We start from the raw sequence: 19575 nt of genomic DNA on the forward strand, positions 1-19575 counted from the left end.
CACCTTAAAATCCAGGGTAGTGATAACTCTTGAATAAGACTGGAGAAATAAATAAAGTAATGAATGCAAAGTCTTCAGAAAGTGCTTTGCACGTAGTGGGGACATCATAAATATTTATTGAATAATAAATGAACAGAAGATGTTTTTTGAATAGATCTGGAACTCTCATTTTTGGGAATCCTCTCTATCCTGCATGAATATTAGGTTTGGATCCATGCAAAATAAGTTATGCCAATTAATCAATTTACCCATTCCATCATACAGGCTTGGAAGGAAGACTTTTTGAAAGTAAAACGCACATATGCAAAACAACCTGGCAGGGCCCTGGGAGGATCAAATGTGATAATGTATGAGAAAGCGCTTTGTAAACTGTGAAGCCCCATACAAATGCTAGTTGTCCTCATTACTAACATGTTTACAGCTCTGTTGGCCCTGAGATAGCTGGCTTAACCTGAAAGGGAAAAGTGGGCCACTTTCCAGGACTCCAGGCTGAGCCAAAAAGTCCCCAAAAGAAGCGGCCAGGCCTGGGCAGTGCACAGATACTCCGCCCTTCACCCCAATCATTCTCCAAGCCCCCGAGCCTGGGACTTCTGCAGATCTCCTCCCCTCACCTCACACTATCCCAACCAGACTTTCAGTCAAGTCAACCAACAGGCGGAGGATTTAGGACTCGGCACCGGGGAAGGCTAGCTGGGCTTTTAACGCCCACGAGGCATCTGCGCTGGGGCCAGAGGCTACAAAACAGTGACCCCCAGAGCCGTGGTTCACGAGGAGGAGGAATTAGGCCAAGCGGGGGCTGAGGCAAACCTCGGTGCCCATTCAGCCTCAGGGGGCACAGCCATCACCCCAATCCAGCCACTGTTGGCATTATGGAAGCCCACTGTTGCCAGGACTAGCATTTTTTTTTTTAAACAAGCAGCCAAAACTCCAGATTTTTATGCGAAATTTCTTGATTTTCTGGTGTTGGCAACTAATTTTTAAACATTTAAAACACCACATGGGCCAAATAAAACGTGTGCAGGCTGCAACCAGCCAGTAGGCTCCTGGCACAGCTCTGGTGCATCCCAGCCCATCCCTCCAGCTCGTCCTGGGGTCTTCTAGGTTGCGGGTCTCTAACCCCCAGGGGAATCCTGGGGAGCCCAGAAGAGGCTGCCCCTTGAGCCAGGGACTCACCCTCTTCTGCAGAGGCTCCTCGGCCATCCTTGGGGGTGCAGCAGCCATTCTCCACTGCTCTGGAGGCTTCAGGCGGGGTCTCGGCTGCACCCTCTCCCTCTGCTGGGGCCCCGCCCTTCTGCCCCCCAGCAGGGCTCCCCTCTTCTGGCTGGGGCTCACTCCTCTTCTCCAAGTCCCCGTTGGGTAAGAGCTCTGAGGAGCTTGAGTCCTGGGCCATGGACAGGGACTTGGAGGCTACTGCAGGGTCCTTCGGCGTGTCACTGCTTTCCACCTGGAAGGATGAAGAAAGACACGCGGGGGAATGAGACTGGTGGCCTTCGCCTCTTTGGGGTCACTGACTCCTCCGGAGAAAATTCTGCTGGAAGTTATGCATCTTCTGTCCAGATAACTGTGTTCATATGCATATGCTCATGAGAGCAAATACACTCACAATTTTACTCTCAGTTTCAAGGGGTTCATGGGCCTGACCCCCTGGAGTCAGGGGTCTAAGGATTCCAGTTTAAGAAACGGGAGAAGACTCCAAGTGGGGTCTCCAGCCTGGTTCCACTGCCCATGCCCCAATTCCCCCACCTCATCCCCGATGGGTTCCATGGGGCTTCCCAAATTTCTCTGCCTCCAGAATGCAGCCCCCACTCAAGAGCAAGTGCTCCTCAAGCTAGCCACAGTTCAACTCAGGAGCCCTCCTCAGAAGATTCTGACACTGCCAGATCAATTCTGGAAACCCTGTGCAGGTCTGACTTCATGGTCTCTGGAGGCCAGGACCCAAATAGCAATAAACCGACTTCAGAATGGAGCACCAGGGTCAAAGTGTGGTTCTCCAAAGAGGCAGTCCTCTGGGCCCCCAAATCTTGTCTGGTTCTTTCTCTCAGCTTTGGCCCCCCAGGTTCTCCCAGGCTCTCAGACTCCTGCAAGCAATCTGCTGTCACTGCAGCAACCCCTCTCTGGTACGTGGCCCCATATCTTCCCCTCAGGGAGGTGAACTGCTTTATCCCCCAGGTCCCAAGAGTGTGAGAACTGAACTCTCTAAGGTTCCAGGTAATAAAAATGAAAAAAAAAAGTCCTTCAAAACTGAACTTCATATGTGTCAATGCATGGCGGGCAAAGCTTTTCCACACCCCTTATCCCTTTGGAGCCTCCCAACCTCCCTGGGAAGCAGATGAGGTCAGGGAGTCTTTCAGAGAATTGTGTGACTTCCTTGACGTCACACCCTTTGTGAGGACACAGCAAGTGTGGGTGAGTCTAATGCCCCTTGTGCTCTCTCGCGTGTCAGTGCTTTGTCCTCAGCCTTCTGGACATCTTGGAAAGAATGGAGTGTCCAGCTTGGGCCAGGGAGAGGCAAGAAGTCCCCTGTGCTCTCACGCCCGTGGCTCTAGGCTGCACTCAGCACACCCTCTCACCCCAGCTCCATCTGCAGAATCCCTGCCCCCGTATGAGCTTCACCCCAGCAAACACCCTGCTGGCCTGGAATCTCAGATAAGACACTGCTCCCAGAGGGCACCTCGGTTTCCACACCTGTACACTGCAACAACTAGGCTAGACCAATGGAAGATTTGTCCTCCTTTTTTAATTTATAAAAGTAAGTTACAGATCTTATAGTAAAAATTTAAACAACACAAAAGTGAGTAGCTTTAAAAGGCTAAAGTGCGTGTTTCAAATTTCAACTCCCTACTCCCCGAATCACTCTCCAAATGTAAACCATTATTAACAATTTGATGAGGATCCTTCTAGACTGTTTTCTGTGCATCTACAGTACACATGTATTCATACACACACCAGATGGTTTTTTTTTCTTTTTTGAATGCTATTATATACTACTTACAATGGTTTGCAACTTGCTTTTTCACATAAAACAAGTGATGGTGGGCCTCTCTCCATGCCAGCGCTGACGGACCCGTCCCATTCTATTTGATAGCTGCTCAGTATTATATTTCACAGATGCTTCATTTATTCTGACAGTTCTCTAATGGTGGGCACCGAGGCTGGTTTGCTTCTTTGTGGTTTCTAGGCACAGTGCAGCAGCAAACGCCCAGCTCTGTGCACATGCAGCAGCAAACCCCCAGCTCTGTGCAGTCCCAGGAGTGGACTGGCTGGGTTAAAGGATGGGCCCATTGGCAGTGAGCACAGACACTGCCAAATCCTCTCCAAAAAGTTGCACCCCTTGAGGGCATGCCCCCACCTGCAAGACAAGGCTCTCTGCCCCGAGGGTCTAGACCTAGAAGTCTGAGCCCGCTGTTGTCTGATGAGGAGCCCTCAGGGGTGGCAAATGGGGATGAGGGCCTTGGGGAAAAACATAAAGCAAAACTAGAGCTCTCAGACAGGTTTTCGTCTCTGGACAGGGCTCCCGGAGCACAGAGCAGCCTGAGGGCTTCCTCCAGGCTGAGCCCGGCGGTTTGGGGCAGTCCAGCGCACAGAAGGGGACCTCCCATGGGAAGCTGCACGTGTGTGCACGCCATAGTAGTTTTGGGGGGGTTGGGGAGACTGCAAAGAGAGGAAGAAGAGGCCCCACCAGACAGGAGGGCCAACGCCAGCAGAGCCAGGGAGGCCAAATACTGGGGCAGAAGTGGAGCCGGCGGACCCCCATCTACCTCCTCAGCCTTGTCCCTGGGGGCCGGGGCCCGCACACCCTCCCCAGGGCTCCCTGCGGTCTTTCCTGCCTCCTGCTTAAACCCCCAGCCCCAGCCCTGAATGCTCCTTCCAGGTATAAACCCTCACCCAAGGCTCAGTCCTGTGAGTCGGAGTGAAAGTCAGACTGCCCACTCCCCAGGGGTGGAAAGCAGAGTGCACCCCTGCCCCGACAGCCACCCCCCACGGGTCCAGCAGGGCCAGGCCCCCCAAAGCCCCAAACTCAGCCTCAGCCTACCTGGGAGGCGGGTGTGGGGTCCCAGCCTGGCCGACCTGGGCTGAGAAGTCCGGGTCAGAGGAGTGCCTTACCATGGCCACGTCCTTCCGTCCTCCAGCCACTTGCTGCCCACAGACACCTCAAGCTGGAGCAGGCTCTGAGCCCCACAGGGCCCACTCCCAGCCCACACAGCGGCTCAGACAGCTCCGCTGTCACTCACTTCCTGCCTGCGGGCCACACGGCCTCCTCTCGCCCTGGGACTCACTTCCTGTTGACTGCCAGCTCCATAGCAGACCCGGGAGTGCTGCTCCGAGGCCCCACACGGCTCCCAGGCACCCAGCCAATCAGCACTGACGCGGGACCCTCCCCCCCAGCCCTGCCCGGAAGACCACAGTCCACCTCCATCCTCCAAGGGCCCCCACAAAGCTCCGGGAGGGGAGGCCTCCCTCCGCCCGGCTCCAGGGTGGGCTCAGCGGGCTGAAGTACCCCTGAGCCTGAGCTCTCAGCCCATCCCCCCCACCTGCCCGGCCATCCCATCCTCCATAGCCTTTCCTCTCTGGTTCCAGAAGAGCACCGAGTCAATAAAAGCTCTGGGATTTGGGAAGGGGGCCTCCTGCCCAGGTCAGCCCTGATGCATTTTACTCACCAAGAATGTGTCCCCTGAGTTAAGGAGTGGGAACCCACTGGGCCTCTCTGGGGCCCAGGGTACCCGGGCAGGTCAAATCCAACTGTAGGAAATCTCTGTGAGGAAGGAAGGAGGGTGCAGGTGAAGCCCCTCGGAGGAGGTGGGCACACACTAAAGCGGGCGTCTTGGTGGGAAGTAAGGCTCTGCCTTACTGACCTCTTCATTTCGGTCGGCCGGGCTGCACTCGCCCCCCCTCCCAGTGCCCCCCTCTCACCTCGCTGCTCTCCTTCCCCCTGTCCCCGTTAGCCAGGCGACTCCTTGAGGACAGGGACTTTGCTTTAACAAGCTTGACTCAGCCCGGATCCAGTCAGGCACCTGGCAGGAGCTCCATAAATATTCATAATTAATCCGTTATGCGAAAGACCAGGATAAGAGTGAGAACATCCTGCTCGTGTGCTAACAGGGAGTTTTAGCTTTGTGGCATGTCAGATGTAAATGTTCAAAAAAATCTGCTTTTACTTTCACAGCTGCCTTGAACTCTCCTCACACACCAGGGACGCCCGCCCGCTCTGTCCATGACCTGCCCGCCTGGGGTGGGGGTGGGGGTGGGGGTAGAAGCTCCAGAATCCCCTGGTCCTCCTTGGGGGTGGGGAGGGCAGCCGCTGAAGGGTTGTGAAGCTAGAATCATTCCAGATTTGAGTATTGCTTCATCCTCTGCCCCCACCCCAGGCCTTGTACTGGGTCTTCAAACTCTGCCCACAACCTCCCAGGCTCCCTGGCTCTGCTGACCCTTCCCTGCCTTCCAGGCACAGCTCCGCGGCCTTCTCTACTGCCTACCCCCTCAGGCCTGTCCTAGGAGAAGCTTCCTCTGCACGGGCTAAGGCAGTGGCTCTCCACTGGGGTGACTGAGCAATGTGTCTGGAGACATTTTCTACTGGCTTCTAGTCGGTAGAGACCAGAGATGCTGCTAAACCCCCTATGAGGCACAGGACAGACTCTACCACAAAGGATCATTTGGCCCCAAATGCCAAATGTTGAAAACCCTGGGTGGAGGGTCGGGCACTGACCAGGAATGACCTTCTCCTAAGGTGGTAAACATTTTAAAGTCTCTAACTGGGTCTCTGTCTCTGTCTCCCCCCACCCCCTATACGATAGGAATCTGGGAGAGGCCCTTAGTCTTTGGAGTCCCCAGCCTCGGCCCCATTCCACAGCACCCAAAGCCCCCAAGGAGTTGGCAGGTGTGGACAGCTGCTGGGCCAGCCGGGCCCTGAGGAGTGGGGGTAAATCCAGGCCCGCAGTCACCGGCCCGGCCCTCTGCATGCCTCATTTGTTTACGAAGCACTTTCACGCTCTATCTCATTACAGCACTCACCACACTGTACTTAATTATTTGTTTACTGTGTGTCTCCCTCCTAGATTGAGCTTTGCCTTATTTATCTTTTCATTTCTCTCGCTTCCAACTGCTCCACCTACAGCTCCCCAGCACCAAGCACAGGACCTGGCATAAATAGGCTTGTAAAACTAATACACTTAATTACCACAATTATCCTGAGATAGATAGGGTCAGCCTCACTTTTCCATGAAAAGGGCTCCAAGGATTGCCTCAGGTCACACACCTAAGAGGGACCGCTTCCAGGTGACCCAGGTACAGGAGAGGCATTTGACGGCAGAACCCTCCCCAACCACCCACCCAGCTTGTGTCTCAGGAAAGGCCCAACCTCCCGAATCCCAAGGGTTCCAAGAAGGAAACGGAGGCTCCCATAGCCCACTGCGGGCCAGGGGACGGGGCCTTGGCAGCAACCCCTCAGACAAGAGTCAGAGGCCAGGCAAGAAAGAACCTTCTGCAGCAAGTGTGTCCCCACCTCCAGCCCCTGTCCCCTGGTCCCCCTCCACCTTTGCGCCCAGTCTGGACCAGACACCAGAACTCCCTGACAGCTCTTCACGCCAAGGTTGGGACAAACTGGTCCAAGATGGGGCAAAGTGCTGGGGCTCCAAATAGGAGGAAGTGCTTTTTAAAAGCATTTTTATAGTTATAACAAAGGCAAGGTAAACATAAGGGAGAGGGGATGGGACACCTGGCCTGCAGGAGCCCGTCACTCCTGCAGGTGCGTGAAAGTAAACCCCGCAAGCAGGCTGAGCTGTGCCCAGGGGCCTCCAGTGCCCAGGGAGGTGTCTGGAGCCAGCGGCCATGCTCCGTCCTCCCAGCACCGCGGGTCCTCAGCAAGCCCCTGCCCTGGCTGACTGCTGGCCCCTGGAGGTCACAGCGGTGTCCTCGGCGGGCCTTGGCCGCCAGCCTCGCCCTCCCCCCAGCAGTCGGTGCCGAGTCCCGACTCGGGTTCTGGCCCGCGACTCCCGGGACGCTGGCCTGTCCCCGGCCGCCGTCCCCGCCCCGGCCGCGGCCCCGCCTCACTCACCCGGGCCTTCCGCACCGCCCCGGACGTCACCGCCGGGGGCCGGGGCCTGCCATTGTGCCGCGGGGCGCGCCGGGCGGCCGGGGGCGGCTCGGCGGGGCTCCGCTCCGGGCCATCGCGGAACCCTGGCGTCCCGCCAGCCGCGGCCTTTCGGGGGAAGTCACACATGCACACGCTCACACGCCCCGCCAGGCTGGGGGCGCGCCGCGGGCCCACGGGCACCCGACTCCCGCCGCGCGCCACGGAGATGCGCTCGGATGGCAGAGCGGAGTAAACAAAACGCGCCGACAGGTCCCCTCCACTCGCACCGCGGCTCGTTCCAGGCCCGCCGCTCCTGCCAGCCCGTGAGTCCCCCACGCAGCTCTGGATGTTTCCAGGTTGACTCTAGTTTCAGGAAACAGCCGCGTGCCCACGTCACCAGGGCAGCCGTGCCCACGAAGCATGGGCTCCCGGCCAGTGTTCCCCAGCTCCCGCTCCTCTACCTCACCCCTTCCTGGCAGCCCCCTTCCCCCGGCGCTTTCTTTTCAGGGCTCACCGAGATCTGACTGCAGCCAGAAGGGTCTGCAGACTCCACACCCCACTCTCAAGGGAGGTCCCCAACCGCCTTCCTGCTCAGCCTGCCTGGAGCGAATGGAGTCAGGTTCCAGAACTTTGGAACTAGGATCCTGACCCCTCCAGATTTCTGTGTGTGTGTGTGTGTGTCAGAATCAAGTCTGAGGAGAACCGCAGGGCTCAGAGAAGTCTTAGGGGGTCACTCAATACATGTCCCTGCTGAACAGTTGCACACCATGGCAGATGGATGCAAGAATGAACATGCCCAGTGAGTGGCCGGCCCACTTGGTGTTCCACTTCCAACAGGGACACCTGTCCACCTGGAAGAGGGCCTGGCTGTCCTCTTTGAAGTCAACCTCAAAGGATTTCAGAGTGAGCTGGAGACTCCTCTTAAAAGAGCCATATGTATAGAAAATCCACATATTTGAGTACATCTCTTTTGAAGTTATTTCTGTTTTCAACCTCTACCATCCCTTGGGTGACAGGTCTGAAAAGAGGAGAACCCACCATGGAAAATGGTGCTGTCTCTTCAGGGCTGCATTTACTGTACTGAAGTTTCCAAGCACACACCCCCCTTCCCACTCACCCCCCACTCCGGCTGTGCACACCCTGTCCCACCCCCCACGTGAATTCATAGCTTTAATCACATCCCCTCTCAGCCTGTCGGTCCAGATTGCAGTCGTGATCTCTTTAGTCTGTCCTCACTTGGCAGCCTGGCCTTCCCCTGCATCAAATTAGCTGCCCTTCTCTGGAGCTTTTCCAGCTCGGTTATGTCTTTCTTGAGGTGGCAGAACAGAAACACACAATTCTCTAGGTGGGGATGATGCAAGAAAGCCAAGGTCAACAACTCTCCCAGATGGGTGTGCCGGCGGGTACCTGCCCTGGCGGCAGAGATGCAGGTGCTCGCTGGGCTCCAGAAAAGCCCACGCGGGCCCGAGAACCTACAGAGGCTGAGACCTGTGGGAATGCATGCTTTTGCCAGAGGTGGCCCTGGCATGTGTGACTCTGGGGCAGAGGCCAGGGAGGGATGAAAACACACAGAGGAGTTTTTAGAAAAAACAAAATGGAGGCGTTTTCCTGTTGAGCTTGGTAGCACAAAACAGAGGAGCAGAACCCACTTTTATCAGACTTCCACCTTCAAGCTCCCAGTATCCACGGGCAGCAAGGGCATGTCACTAGGAAATCATACGTTCACCCCATCTCCTAAGCCAGGGATCAAAAAGTTTGTTTTCTAATTAAGAACAAAACATAAAGTCTCACCAAAAATTGAAAATCAGAACGCATAACTATGTTATCATACTGTGGACAGTTGATTGTATACCATGGATGATTGTATGGTGTGTGAATGTACCTTAATAAAATTGAATTTAATTAAAACAAACAAAATGATAAAAAAAAAAAATTGAAAATCAGGCCCTGCCCTGACCATGATGGTGGAGTGAGACGCTTCAGGGCCCCACCTGTCCCTTTCCCCCTCTGCTACCCCACAGGGTTTGAACAACCAGAAAAAACTGGCAGAAACATCTTTCTCAGGGCTCCAGAAAATAGCTAAAGGGTTGCAGTAACAAGGCAAGCATTGAATCAAGAAAAAGGCTACCTATAATTGGAAAAGCAGCAGGGTCTCGTGGTGCCCTGGCTGGCCGCTGCCCTACCCCTCACAGCGCAGCCTGGAGCCAGCCCATGCTCCCAGTGTGGGTGCCCTGTGTATGTTCTGGGAGCATGCGTGTCTGGCCCAATTTGCCTGGTGGTGGCCTGAGGGACTCGCTGTCTCAGAACTTGCCCTGCGTGTAGAAGGCAGCTCAAGGAACTCTCCTACAGAAGGCGGTGGGAGAGCAGTCAAGTGGCTGCCTGGGGCCAGGGATTGCTGGTTGTAGTTCGTATGGTGCAGCGGCCCCACCCCATGAGGAAACTCTCCTAGGGAAGGGGGGACATTCATAACCTTGCAAACAGAGAATTCCTAGGGCCCAAGGCACATGCCTAAGCCAAGACGCCTGCACAGAAAGGATCAGAGAGCCCCTACACTTTGACCTGGAGCTGCGCTCACCCAATCCATTGTACAGAGAAGCCCTGAAGGAGAGCACTTACACAGGTCCTTCGGCAAAGGCTGGGAAAGGTGTTTTCCTTGTTTTTTTTCCTACATTTTTTCTCTTAGCTTCTGGCATTCAAGAAAAGCTGTGTCATAACACTAGCTGGATACAAGCATAAGGAACAGAGGCCTCAGAGTCTAAATTCCGGCAATAATATACTAAAATATCAAAATGTCCAGGTTTCAACAAAAGGTTATGAAACATACAAAGAAACAGGGAGCAATGGCTCAGGCAAAAGAGAAGATTAAAGCATTAGAAACCATCAATGAGGAGGCCTGGACCTAGGACATTCCAGACAAAGAATTTTAAAAAATGGTCCTAAATATACTCAAAGAGCTACAGGAAAACATGGACAAAGAACTAAAAGAAATCAGGAAAATGACAGATGAACACAATCAGAATATAGAGACGGAAATTATGAAAAGAAAACAAACAGGGCTAAAGACCACAGTAACAGAAATTAAAAATTCCCTAGAGGGGTTCAACAATTTACAGAAGAAAGAATCCCTGAACTTGAAGATAAGAGAATTGAAATCAGTCTGAGAAGTGGAAAGAAGAAAGAATGAAGGAAAGTGAACAGAGCCTGAGAAAGCTGTGGGACACCATTAGGCAGGCCAATATATGCACTGTGGGAGTTCTAGAAGGAGAAGAAAGAGAGAAAGGGGCAGAGAGAGTATTCAAAGAAAAGATGGTGGAAAACTTCCCAAAGTTAACAAAAGTCATGAACAGACACATCCAAGATGCTCAACCAACTCCAAACAGAATAAACCCAAGTAGATCCATGCCACGGCATGTTATAATCAAACTGTCAAATGCCAAAGATAAACAGATAATCCTTAAAACCTTGAAAAAGAAGCAACATGTCAGATACAGGGGAGCCTCAGTAAGATTAGGTGCTGATTTCACACCAGAAACCATGAAGGCAAGAAGGCAGTTGGGGAGACATTTAAAGAGCTGAAAACAAAACTTATTAACCAAGAATATCCAGAAAAACTATCTTTCAAAAATGAGGTGAGGAATTAAGACATTTCCAGATAATCAAAAGCTGAAGGAATGTTTTATCACTAGACCATCCCTACAAGAGATGCTAAAGAGAGTTCTGCAGGTTGAAAGGAAAGGACAATAGACAATGGATCAAAGCAGCACCAAGAAATAAAGATCTCCAATGAGGGTAACAACATGGGTAAATATAAAAGCCAGTACTATTGAATTTTTTAATTGTAACTCCACTTTTCACTTCTTCCAGGATATAAAAGCCAAGTGCATAAAATGTAATGATAAATCAGTTTGGGACTCATAATGTATGAACGTGTAGTTTGTGACAAGAACTACATAAAGGTAGCGGGACAGAGGGGTACAGGAACTTAGTGTATACTATCGAAGTTATGTCAGTATCAAAGCAAACGAGATTGTTATAGATTTAGAATGTTAAATTTAAGCCCCACGGTAACATAAAGAAAATATTGGAGAATATGCAAGCTTATATACCCAGAAATTAGAGTACAGGTTGTCAGGGGCAGGGGAAAATGGGGAGTTAATGCATAATGGGCATGGGGTTTCTGTTTGGGGAAATGGGAACGTTTTAATAGTGGGAGGTGGTAAGGGTATTGCAATATTGCTAATGTGATTAATGTCATTGAATGGTATGCCTGGGAGTGGTTGAGATGCAATACATGGTCCTGGGTGGGATCTAGCAAGGGAGGAGAAAAGACTCAAAGGGACATTATTGAGACATATGAACAAATTGGAACATAGGCTGTAAGCTTCATATCAATGTTAAATTGCTTGAACTTGATAAATGCACTTAAGGTGGTTACACAAGCAAATATCCTTGTTTATAGGTAATCTACATGGCAGTATTAAGTGTTCAAAGAGCACGATGTGTTCAGAAAATGGATAGGTAGGTAGGTAGGTGAATAGATAGAATGATAACGGCAACCATGGCAAAAAGTTAAAACTGGTGGATCTGGTATCTGGGGGGGATAGGAGCTGGTTGGAGTTCTCTCTATGGAGTTTGCATTATTTTTGTAACTGTCCTGTATGTTTAAAAGCATTGCAATATAAAAAGTTGAAATTTTTAAAAAACGGAGATTCTGAGGTTTCCCTTAAATTTTCCCCCAATAGACCAGCTATCTAAAGTAGCCCCCATAATGGTCCCTGCCAAATCTGCTCCCTTCCAGAAGTCTCAGTCCCTGTCAACTGCACAGGTCCCACCCATTCCTTCTCCCCACTGCCACCCCCAACAGGCCCTCGGGACATCTTCTGGGACCCCCCCCCCCCACCTCTTGTCTCCTGCATTCTCTGTGCTCACCCACATGCTCACAGATGCCCAACTGAGCTTCCTAAAACACCTCCCCTTCCCTCTCCCCACCTTCAAAAACCTTCCAGACAAACACATTTCCAAAGAAGATCAAGAGTAAGCCCCTCAGGCTGCCTGCAGGCTACCTATCCAACCAACATCAAATACATTTTTAAATGAAACCCTAGTCTTCTTCAGCCGGTCTGCTCCTTGTCCTTGCCATGGGGCCTCCCCAGGAAAGCCTTACCAGGGATGCACTCCTTCCTCCGAGCCTCTGCTCAGCAAGGGGCTCCATAGGAATGCTTTCCACTTTCTCCTTGACTTCTCTCAACTTTACCCTCCTCTGAAGACCCGAATCAGGCCCACACCCTCCAACACGCTTTCCCGCACTCCCCCAGCCTCCTGAGAAAGCCAGACCCCCGGGAACTACTCTCTCTGCACTGAATTCAGTCCGTGGGGGTTGGTTTCACCAATCAGGTGAGGGAACGAGCAGATGGAATCCGCAGGGAACGGTTCGAAGGAAAGTCTCCAACTTGGTAAGACATATTACGGTACTGTTTTCCTCACACCTGCAGCAGTGTGTGCTTTCTGTAGGCTTACAGAAAGCAAGGCCGCCTCGGATGCACGGAGCAGGGACTGGAGCCCAAGAATGGGACACACAACTTCAGGAAATTTTGGGCATAAAAACAAGGGGGGGAGGGGTTGAATGTGGTTAAAAGTGGAACTTTGAGGTTGTATATGTGTTACTCGAAAAACAAAACACCTCTGACTGTATAGCACAAACAGTGAACCCTATTGTGATTGAGGGACTATAGTTAATGGTGCAATTATAAAAATGTTCTTTCCTGAATTGTAACAAATGTCCCACACTAATGCAAGGTGTTAATTAATAGGGTGGTATACGGGAACTCTATTTTACGCATGATTTTTCTGTGAAGTTACAACTTCTCTAACAGAAAAAGGCAAGGCAAACAGTCACTGACTGAGTTAAGGTTCAATGGTTAGGGCTGGAGCAGTTGTGGTCTGGAAATGAGGACAACTGAGCTGTTTTCACTTGGAGAAGAACCGAAAGGTCATAGTTAAGTTGGAAAATTAGCCAACACTGCAGACCCCCTACAGCTCAGTTAAACTACAGCCAACTGGTTTGAGCTATAGCAGAAGGGTTCCCTAGTTTGTTAGATTTTATACCCCAAGTTTTTTGCTCAGAAGTGAGACAGCTTTGCTCTCTAGAACTTGCTGGCTCCTGGGTTGGGTTGGAGGTTCAGCCTCCAACTTTGAGTAAGAAACAGTAAGTAACATTGGCTACAGCTCAGCTGAGCTCAGCGCCTGCTCCCAGCCCTCTCCTCCTCCTCCCTCCCTTTCTGGGTTATTCTTAGCAAGAGGTGACCTCAGAGTGCTCCCTCTGTGCAAAAATAACCCTGGAGGAAGTTGGTGGGTATAAATCTTCAATGAATAAATACACATAACTAGTAAACAGGGGTATGGGGTCCACAGGGCCAGTCCTACCCCAAGGTCTGGGAGCAAGGACAGAAACTGTCCCTCCAAGCTGCTCAGATGTAATCACCCACGAAAGGCAAGGACAGTCCCAGGGCCGCTGGGCTTGTGACCAGGAACGAACCAGTTTTGGACACCCTCCCTTGTCACTCTGAGAGTCGGGGAACCGGAAGAAGCCCTTTCTTCCCCATCTTGACACTTACACACACCCACACACAGGCTCACATGCTCAGGCCAGCAGAGACCAGCCCAGCACGACGCTGCCCTTCCTCCCCGCTGGCCACCCGGCCAGCCCCCAGGCCCCTGGCCCAGGTGCCAGCTCCCTTCCTAAGCCCCGCCCCGCCTGCAGCCCGGCTTCCTGTTTCCTGTTGCTGGCTCAGACTGCCCAGCATCCTGGCTATGCAACCAGTGCTGCAGACAAGTGCCACTGCCCCGTTGCAACCACCCCCTCCAACCACCGCAGCTGTCCCCACTTCCACATGGGCTTCCTGGTGCTTGGGTCAATCACCTTCCTCAGTGACATTTTCTTTGTGTGCTTTTTAGACCAGGTCTACACACTTTCTCAAACGGCCCCGCATCCATCTAGGAGCTTAAAGAGTATCTACTGGGTTCCCGCTCTGCCAGGCAGGAGGTGTGGATGCCAAACCCCAGGTATCCTCACTGAACCTCAGTCTCCTCATCTGAATGTGGGGATGGAAACGAGAGCAGTCCCCACCTGCCTCACACTGGTTTGTGGTCAGCATCAAATGAGGTAATTGTCGTGAAAAGGCCTTCACCGGCCACCAAATGCTGCACCAACATGAGCGTTTATTCAGGGTCTGTCCTCAGGGAGGCAAATGTGATGTGGGTCAGCCCAGCGATTACGCAACTCCGTGTGCCATTAAAGTTCAAAACATGCGGAAGAGACACGATCTGCCACCAGCTTTTCAAAGCATCTGGGGTAAAAGGCCAGTTTTTTGACGTCTTGTTATTGTTGTTTTTAATTTCCATCCCTCAAGAATTGATATGTTTGCAAAATACAAACTCCTGCCCTTGGATGTGGCGACAAGGACAAGATGATATCAAAGTTTCTAAATACGTGTCCTCAGTTTCTGTGCTTACGGCTGACAGTGCGTCTCACAGTGGTATCTGCAGACCGCAGTCGGTCCAAGCATGTGGCCACTGGGTTTGTAGTTTGTCTTTTCACCCCCAACAGTTCCCTTTTATTAATTTTACAAATGGTTCAGGAAGGGAGAGCCCAGTGTGGGTCACAACGGCTGAACTGGGCTTCGTTTTCAGATGCGCTTTCACGGGCTGTGGCACTGGGGCGGGCAGGAGTGGGGGGGGCTGTTCCAGGCTGGGAACAGCAGGGAGATGGAGGGTCCTGTGGGGCTAGTGAGAGCTGAGGGGCAGGAGCGATTAGACGGTGGGGCGCTAGAACCCGGCGGGGTATTCCAGAACCAAAGACCAGGCATCCCTGGAGATTCTGCGCAGGGATGTGCCATCTATCCCATTTGTTACAATCACATGTGGACTCCCCTCTCTGGCATGCTAGATTGAAAGATAATTCTTATTTATTGGTGTGGCTTCTCCCACTCAGTAGGTACTCAACAATAGGTGCAAAGTGCTTGCTTAGGGGAGGAGGGCGTGGGGGTGGGGGGGCGGGGGAGGCAGGGGGGCTGGGGTGGGACAGGGCGCAGCGGTGGGAGCAGATGGAGAAGGGAATGGGGATTTCTTAGACTTGGGGCGAAGACAAAACTAGCCCCTCCCTACCCCACACTGGACGTGCAGCGTCTGCACAGATACAGACCCCAGCCCTCAGTCAGCTTTTCCTCGCTTGTTTCCCGGCATTTCCCCCTCGGCTACACCTGTCGGAACCGAGCCAAGCTCCCAGGCTCAGCTGGCTGCCACACTCGGCTGCTTCAAAGCTCCCTGGTAAACCCATTCCAGGGCCACAGCTGCAACAGGTCCCCAGGAAGCCCTCCCTGCTCCCGCTGGGGAGGGGAGGGAGCCAGGATGAGCCCTGCCCCACAAGTGCCGAGGGCTCTGGGTCAGAACCAGATGGCCCAGGGGCCAGGACACCGGTTCCCTCCCTTGGGGGCCTCGGGGCCTGCTACCTGGGTAGGGCTGTGCTGGCTGTTCTCCTGGGGCCAGTCTTTCTGTGTTTTCCCAGTGAGCTGGGAAGCAGTAGATCCCGGAGCTCTTCGCTCCGGCAAGCTGAGGTTGTGATGCCCTCCTGAAGGGGAAAGGTTTGGCCTGGGCAAGGGCAGGGTCTGACTTCTGCTGAGCACTGGGCTCTTTGGTGCTTGAACTCATTTGCTCTCACAGAGGTCTGGGAGGAACACATCCCTGTCATCTCTATTTTTCAGAAGGGGAAGCTGAGATTCATGCAGTAACTTTTTCGAGGTCAAACAGGTGGCCAGTGGTAGAGCCAGGATTTGAACCCAGGTCTTCAGACTCCAAAGACAGTGTTTTTCCCTTTGGCACTGGACCCTGTTGCAGACTGGGACATGTATAACCCACTGACTCCCACCCACTCAGCCATGCCCTGCTTCTCTCATTTACTCATCTCTGGGCACATTTCTGCATACCTACCCCCGATGTCCCATACCCTCTGACCCCCGGGGCTTCAGAAGTGCCCCCTCTTCTCAGAGATGTGCCTTCCCTCTGATTCCAGAGACTCACAAAGATGAGTCAAAGGTGTGCTGGGTCTTTATTTGTTATAGGCGGTGGCTCCTGTCCCCAGCAGCGGGATCAGGGAAAGGGCAGATTGTCCTGCAGATCCTGGGGTGTCGAGCCTCACAGGGATGCCCCTGTGGAATTACTGGGAGGCTCTGCCTCCAGCCTGGCCTTCCCAGCCTCCTGCCCCTCCCACTCCAGCCCGCACTGTACTTCTGCCTGCCTCCAGGTAACCTTCTGGTAAAGGGGATGCAGGGACACCCCAGGAATCGGGGGGTGCAGCCTGGAGAGTCTGCTGCAAGCTGGGAATTCCTTTCAAGTCTCCTGTTTCATCTTTCAAATTCATGTGAATTTTTCATTCCAGGCCATAAAATATCCATATTTGTGTTAATATTAAAATGTTTAAAATCACCAGCTTAACTTCTGCCCCTCTTCCCCCACCAAATCTTCAACAAAAACTGGCAATGCCAAGTTTGGTACCCAGCATTTTCCGGAACCTGCAGCTGGCACAGCCCTCCACTGCCCCCTTTCAATGCCACCACCGTCCACCTCCACTTTCTACCCCGAAGGAGAAAATCCTGGCTGCCCTGCCCTGCCAAGAACATTCCCCTGAAGGGGTTAAGTTACAAATCTGGAGCCCCCTGGCCCCCCCTTACCTTCTTGCTCCAAGTTTACCCTCCTCAGCTGGAAGGGGATAAAGAAAGGAGCCAGCTGTCTTTGGTGCTGGGAAGCAATTACTGCTTTGCCTCTGAGTTTAAGGCACATGGGAGGCACAGGCCTCGTCTTCTGGGGCTCCCCCATCTGGGCCACCCTGGAGCTCTCCCAGACCTCACGGGCAATGGCACCCAATGGCAGCCCACACCTCTACAGGACTCGAAACAGGGCCCCCTCTCCTTCTCTCCTGCAGAGCCCACTCAGCCTGCATCTCTTCTCTACCCAGTTTGAGCGGACACCCAGGCCTGTTTCCTTCCTCCAGGGTCTCCAGGTGGGGGCTGAGGTCTGGGGGTGGGGGGGCTGTGTGAGTGGGGAGCCCGTACAGACAGGCTGGGGAGAGCATAATCTTGCCCCGTCAAGGTCACCAGCCCGGGAACCTGCCAGGCTCTCTTGCTGCCCTTCCAGAGGGAAGCCGGGAGCTGGGAGCCCAGGTTCAAGCCCTAGTTCCACGGCCTTCCAGCCAAGAGCCCTGACCTTCCAGGGCCTCCGGTTCTGGACGCAGAAAATAGGGACGTTGTGAGGTTGCTTGTGGGGTTCAGAGAATGAGGAATCCAAACGAGCTCTGCAGGTGGAGGGGCGAGCCCCATGCCTCTTCTGACTGCCCCGGGCCACAGCCCCCTCTTGCCGGTAACGCACATCACTGCCGTCCAGGGCGGGTGTGTGTGTGTGTATGTGTGTGTGTGTGTGTATGGGGAGGGGTTGCGTAGGACACATCACTCACCAGGGGGTGTTTGCGCTTCCTCCCAGGCCTCCCCACCTTCCGTGCCGGTGTGCCGGGCTCCTGCCGCTCCTCCTTGCCACGCGGCTCCTCCTGCTCCTCTCCCTCCTGCGGGCACAGACAGAGCCTGTGAAGCCAGATCCGGGGGTTGGGGGAGGCTGGAGCCAAGAGGCGCATCACCAGATCACCAGGGGCCCGTCCCAGGCTGGCCACGGGCTCCCCTCCAGCCCAGCCTCCACGTGCACAGCAGCCGCACTTCCAGGCTGTCCCACGCTGTTCCCGCCGGGAGAGATGATGTGCACCCTCTTGCCTGGCAAAGCTAGAGCCACCCTTTAGAGCTCCCCCACCAAGAAAAGAAAAATGTAGCTTACATGGGTAGAAACATTAAATTAGTTATGAATTTAATGAAATCACTTTTATTGAAAAGAATAAAGTCACATGAAAGGAAATATGAAATGCATCAACGTACATCTGAAGAACAAGCAATCCTCGAAACGAGGGCTATCATAAAAAATGGAGAACTTTTATAGCCGCTGTACGCATATCTGCCCTGAAGCATTTGCTACATGGCGACAGAATGACACACCTTTTTGCCCACAGGAGCATCTTAGGGGCCACGTCTTGGTTCTTCTCGACCCCCCTCATTCACCAAGTTCTGGACCAGCAGTAGGAACTTCATCATTCACCCCCCATCACACCCGCACCCCCCACCCCCACACACATGCAGCACCTGCACAAGGCCAGGCTCTCCGCCAGCCTGTCTCAAGCTGCACAGAGATGTAAACCTAGAAAGTTCTCTTGCCTCAGTGCTCTAGCCCGGCCACAAACCACCCACGAGTTCCTTCTGACTCAGCCGGGCCCGACATGACTAATCACCAGCAGAAACAATGTTGGGGGAAGAGAAGGGGACCCTGACCCAGCAGAGGGACAGCAGGCTGCTCTTCATGCCCAGCACGATGTCAGGAGCCGAAAGGTGGCTCCAAGGCCCTGCCTGGGCAAGAGTCAGCCCAGAGCAGCATGGACACCACAGACAGAGAAGGGGAAGGTGCACAGCTTCCCTGGGGACTTAAGTGAGATGGCCCTCAACATCCCACTCAACTTTCACTTCTGTGATTTCAAAATAGCTCTGTGGTTTTAAGGTCATGATGGGACATGCAAAAGGAAACCTGCCGTGACCAATTGTAGGCATTAGACCATGGCGAGGGGCATCGCTGCCCTACCCATCCCTCCATCCATCCATCCATCCATCCACCCAACCACCCATCCATCCATCCACCCACCCATCCATCCATCCACCCACGCACCCATTCAGCCACCCATCTATCCACCCACCCATCCACCCATTGATCCACCCATCTATCCACCCACCCATGCACCCATCGATCCACCCATCTATCCACCCATCCATTCACCCATCCATCCATCCACCCATCCACCCACCTACCCATCCATCCACCCATCTATCTACCCACCCATCCACCCATCCATCCACCCATCCATCCACCCATCCATCCATCCATCCATCCATCCATCCATCCATCCATCCATCCAAGGCATGTCTGTGAAAGACCTGCCACATGGCAATAAGACAGACTCAGGAAGGAGTCTTAGGGACATCAGCAGCTGAGGTTCTGGGAGTCCTCCAAAGATACGAACATGGAGGATGAACAGAGACAGCAGGCCTTAGCACTGAGTGGTGGCTGTGGTCAGTTTGGAGAGTGGGCCAAGCTGAGGAAGGCGATCAAGAGAGAATGGTCAGAGGGGCAGGAACAGAACATCAGGTGTACTGTGGGAACAAGGAAGGAGACAGCTGCCCAGTCAAGAAGCCAAAGTTGTAGATACAAAGCAGTGGAGGACAAGGAGAAGCGGTGGCTCAGGGTGGTGTGTGTGACCCCAGAGAGGGCACTGTCAATAAGCAGTGCAGAACGACAAGGCACTGAGGACACAGGGGCTGGAGAAGGGCTATGGAGGGACTTCAAGGGGCCCAGCCCAGCATGGGTGAGGG

The 19575-nt window shown here is 53.3% G+C and overlaps 1 protein-coding gene across 7 annotated transcripts in view; it reads right to left on the bottom strand.

The window, feature by feature from the left end:
• Positions 1-19575, bottom strand: part of DNMT3A (DNA methyltransferase 3 alpha) — a 105723-nt gene that overhangs the window by 49142 nt on the left and 37006 nt on the right. For 2 of the 7 annotated variants that reach the window (XM_037812626.1, XM_037812625.1), the window contains exons 3-4: positions 17574-17678; positions 1174-1444 (exon numbers count right to left, since the gene is read on the bottom strand). In XM_037812626.1, the coding sequence (XP_037668554.1) occupies positions 1174-1444; positions 17574-17678 (376 nt within the window). Of the gene's footprint in view, positions 1-1173; positions 1445-2992; positions 3775-4033; positions 4254-7051; positions 7403-17573; positions 17679-19575 lie in introns of those variants that run through there. The other 5 variants (XM_037812627.1, XM_037812629.1, XM_037812628.1 and 2 more) reach the window with 5 other exon arrangements.

The sequence above is a fragment of the Choloepus didactylus genome, chromosome 20 (genome assembly GCF_015220235.1).
Source record: "Choloepus didactylus isolate mChoDid1 chromosome 20, mChoDid1.pri, whole genome shotgun sequence".
In the NCBI taxonomy this organism is placed as follows: domain Eukaryota; kingdom Metazoa; phylum Chordata; class Mammalia; order Pilosa; family Megalonychidae; genus Choloepus; species Choloepus didactylus.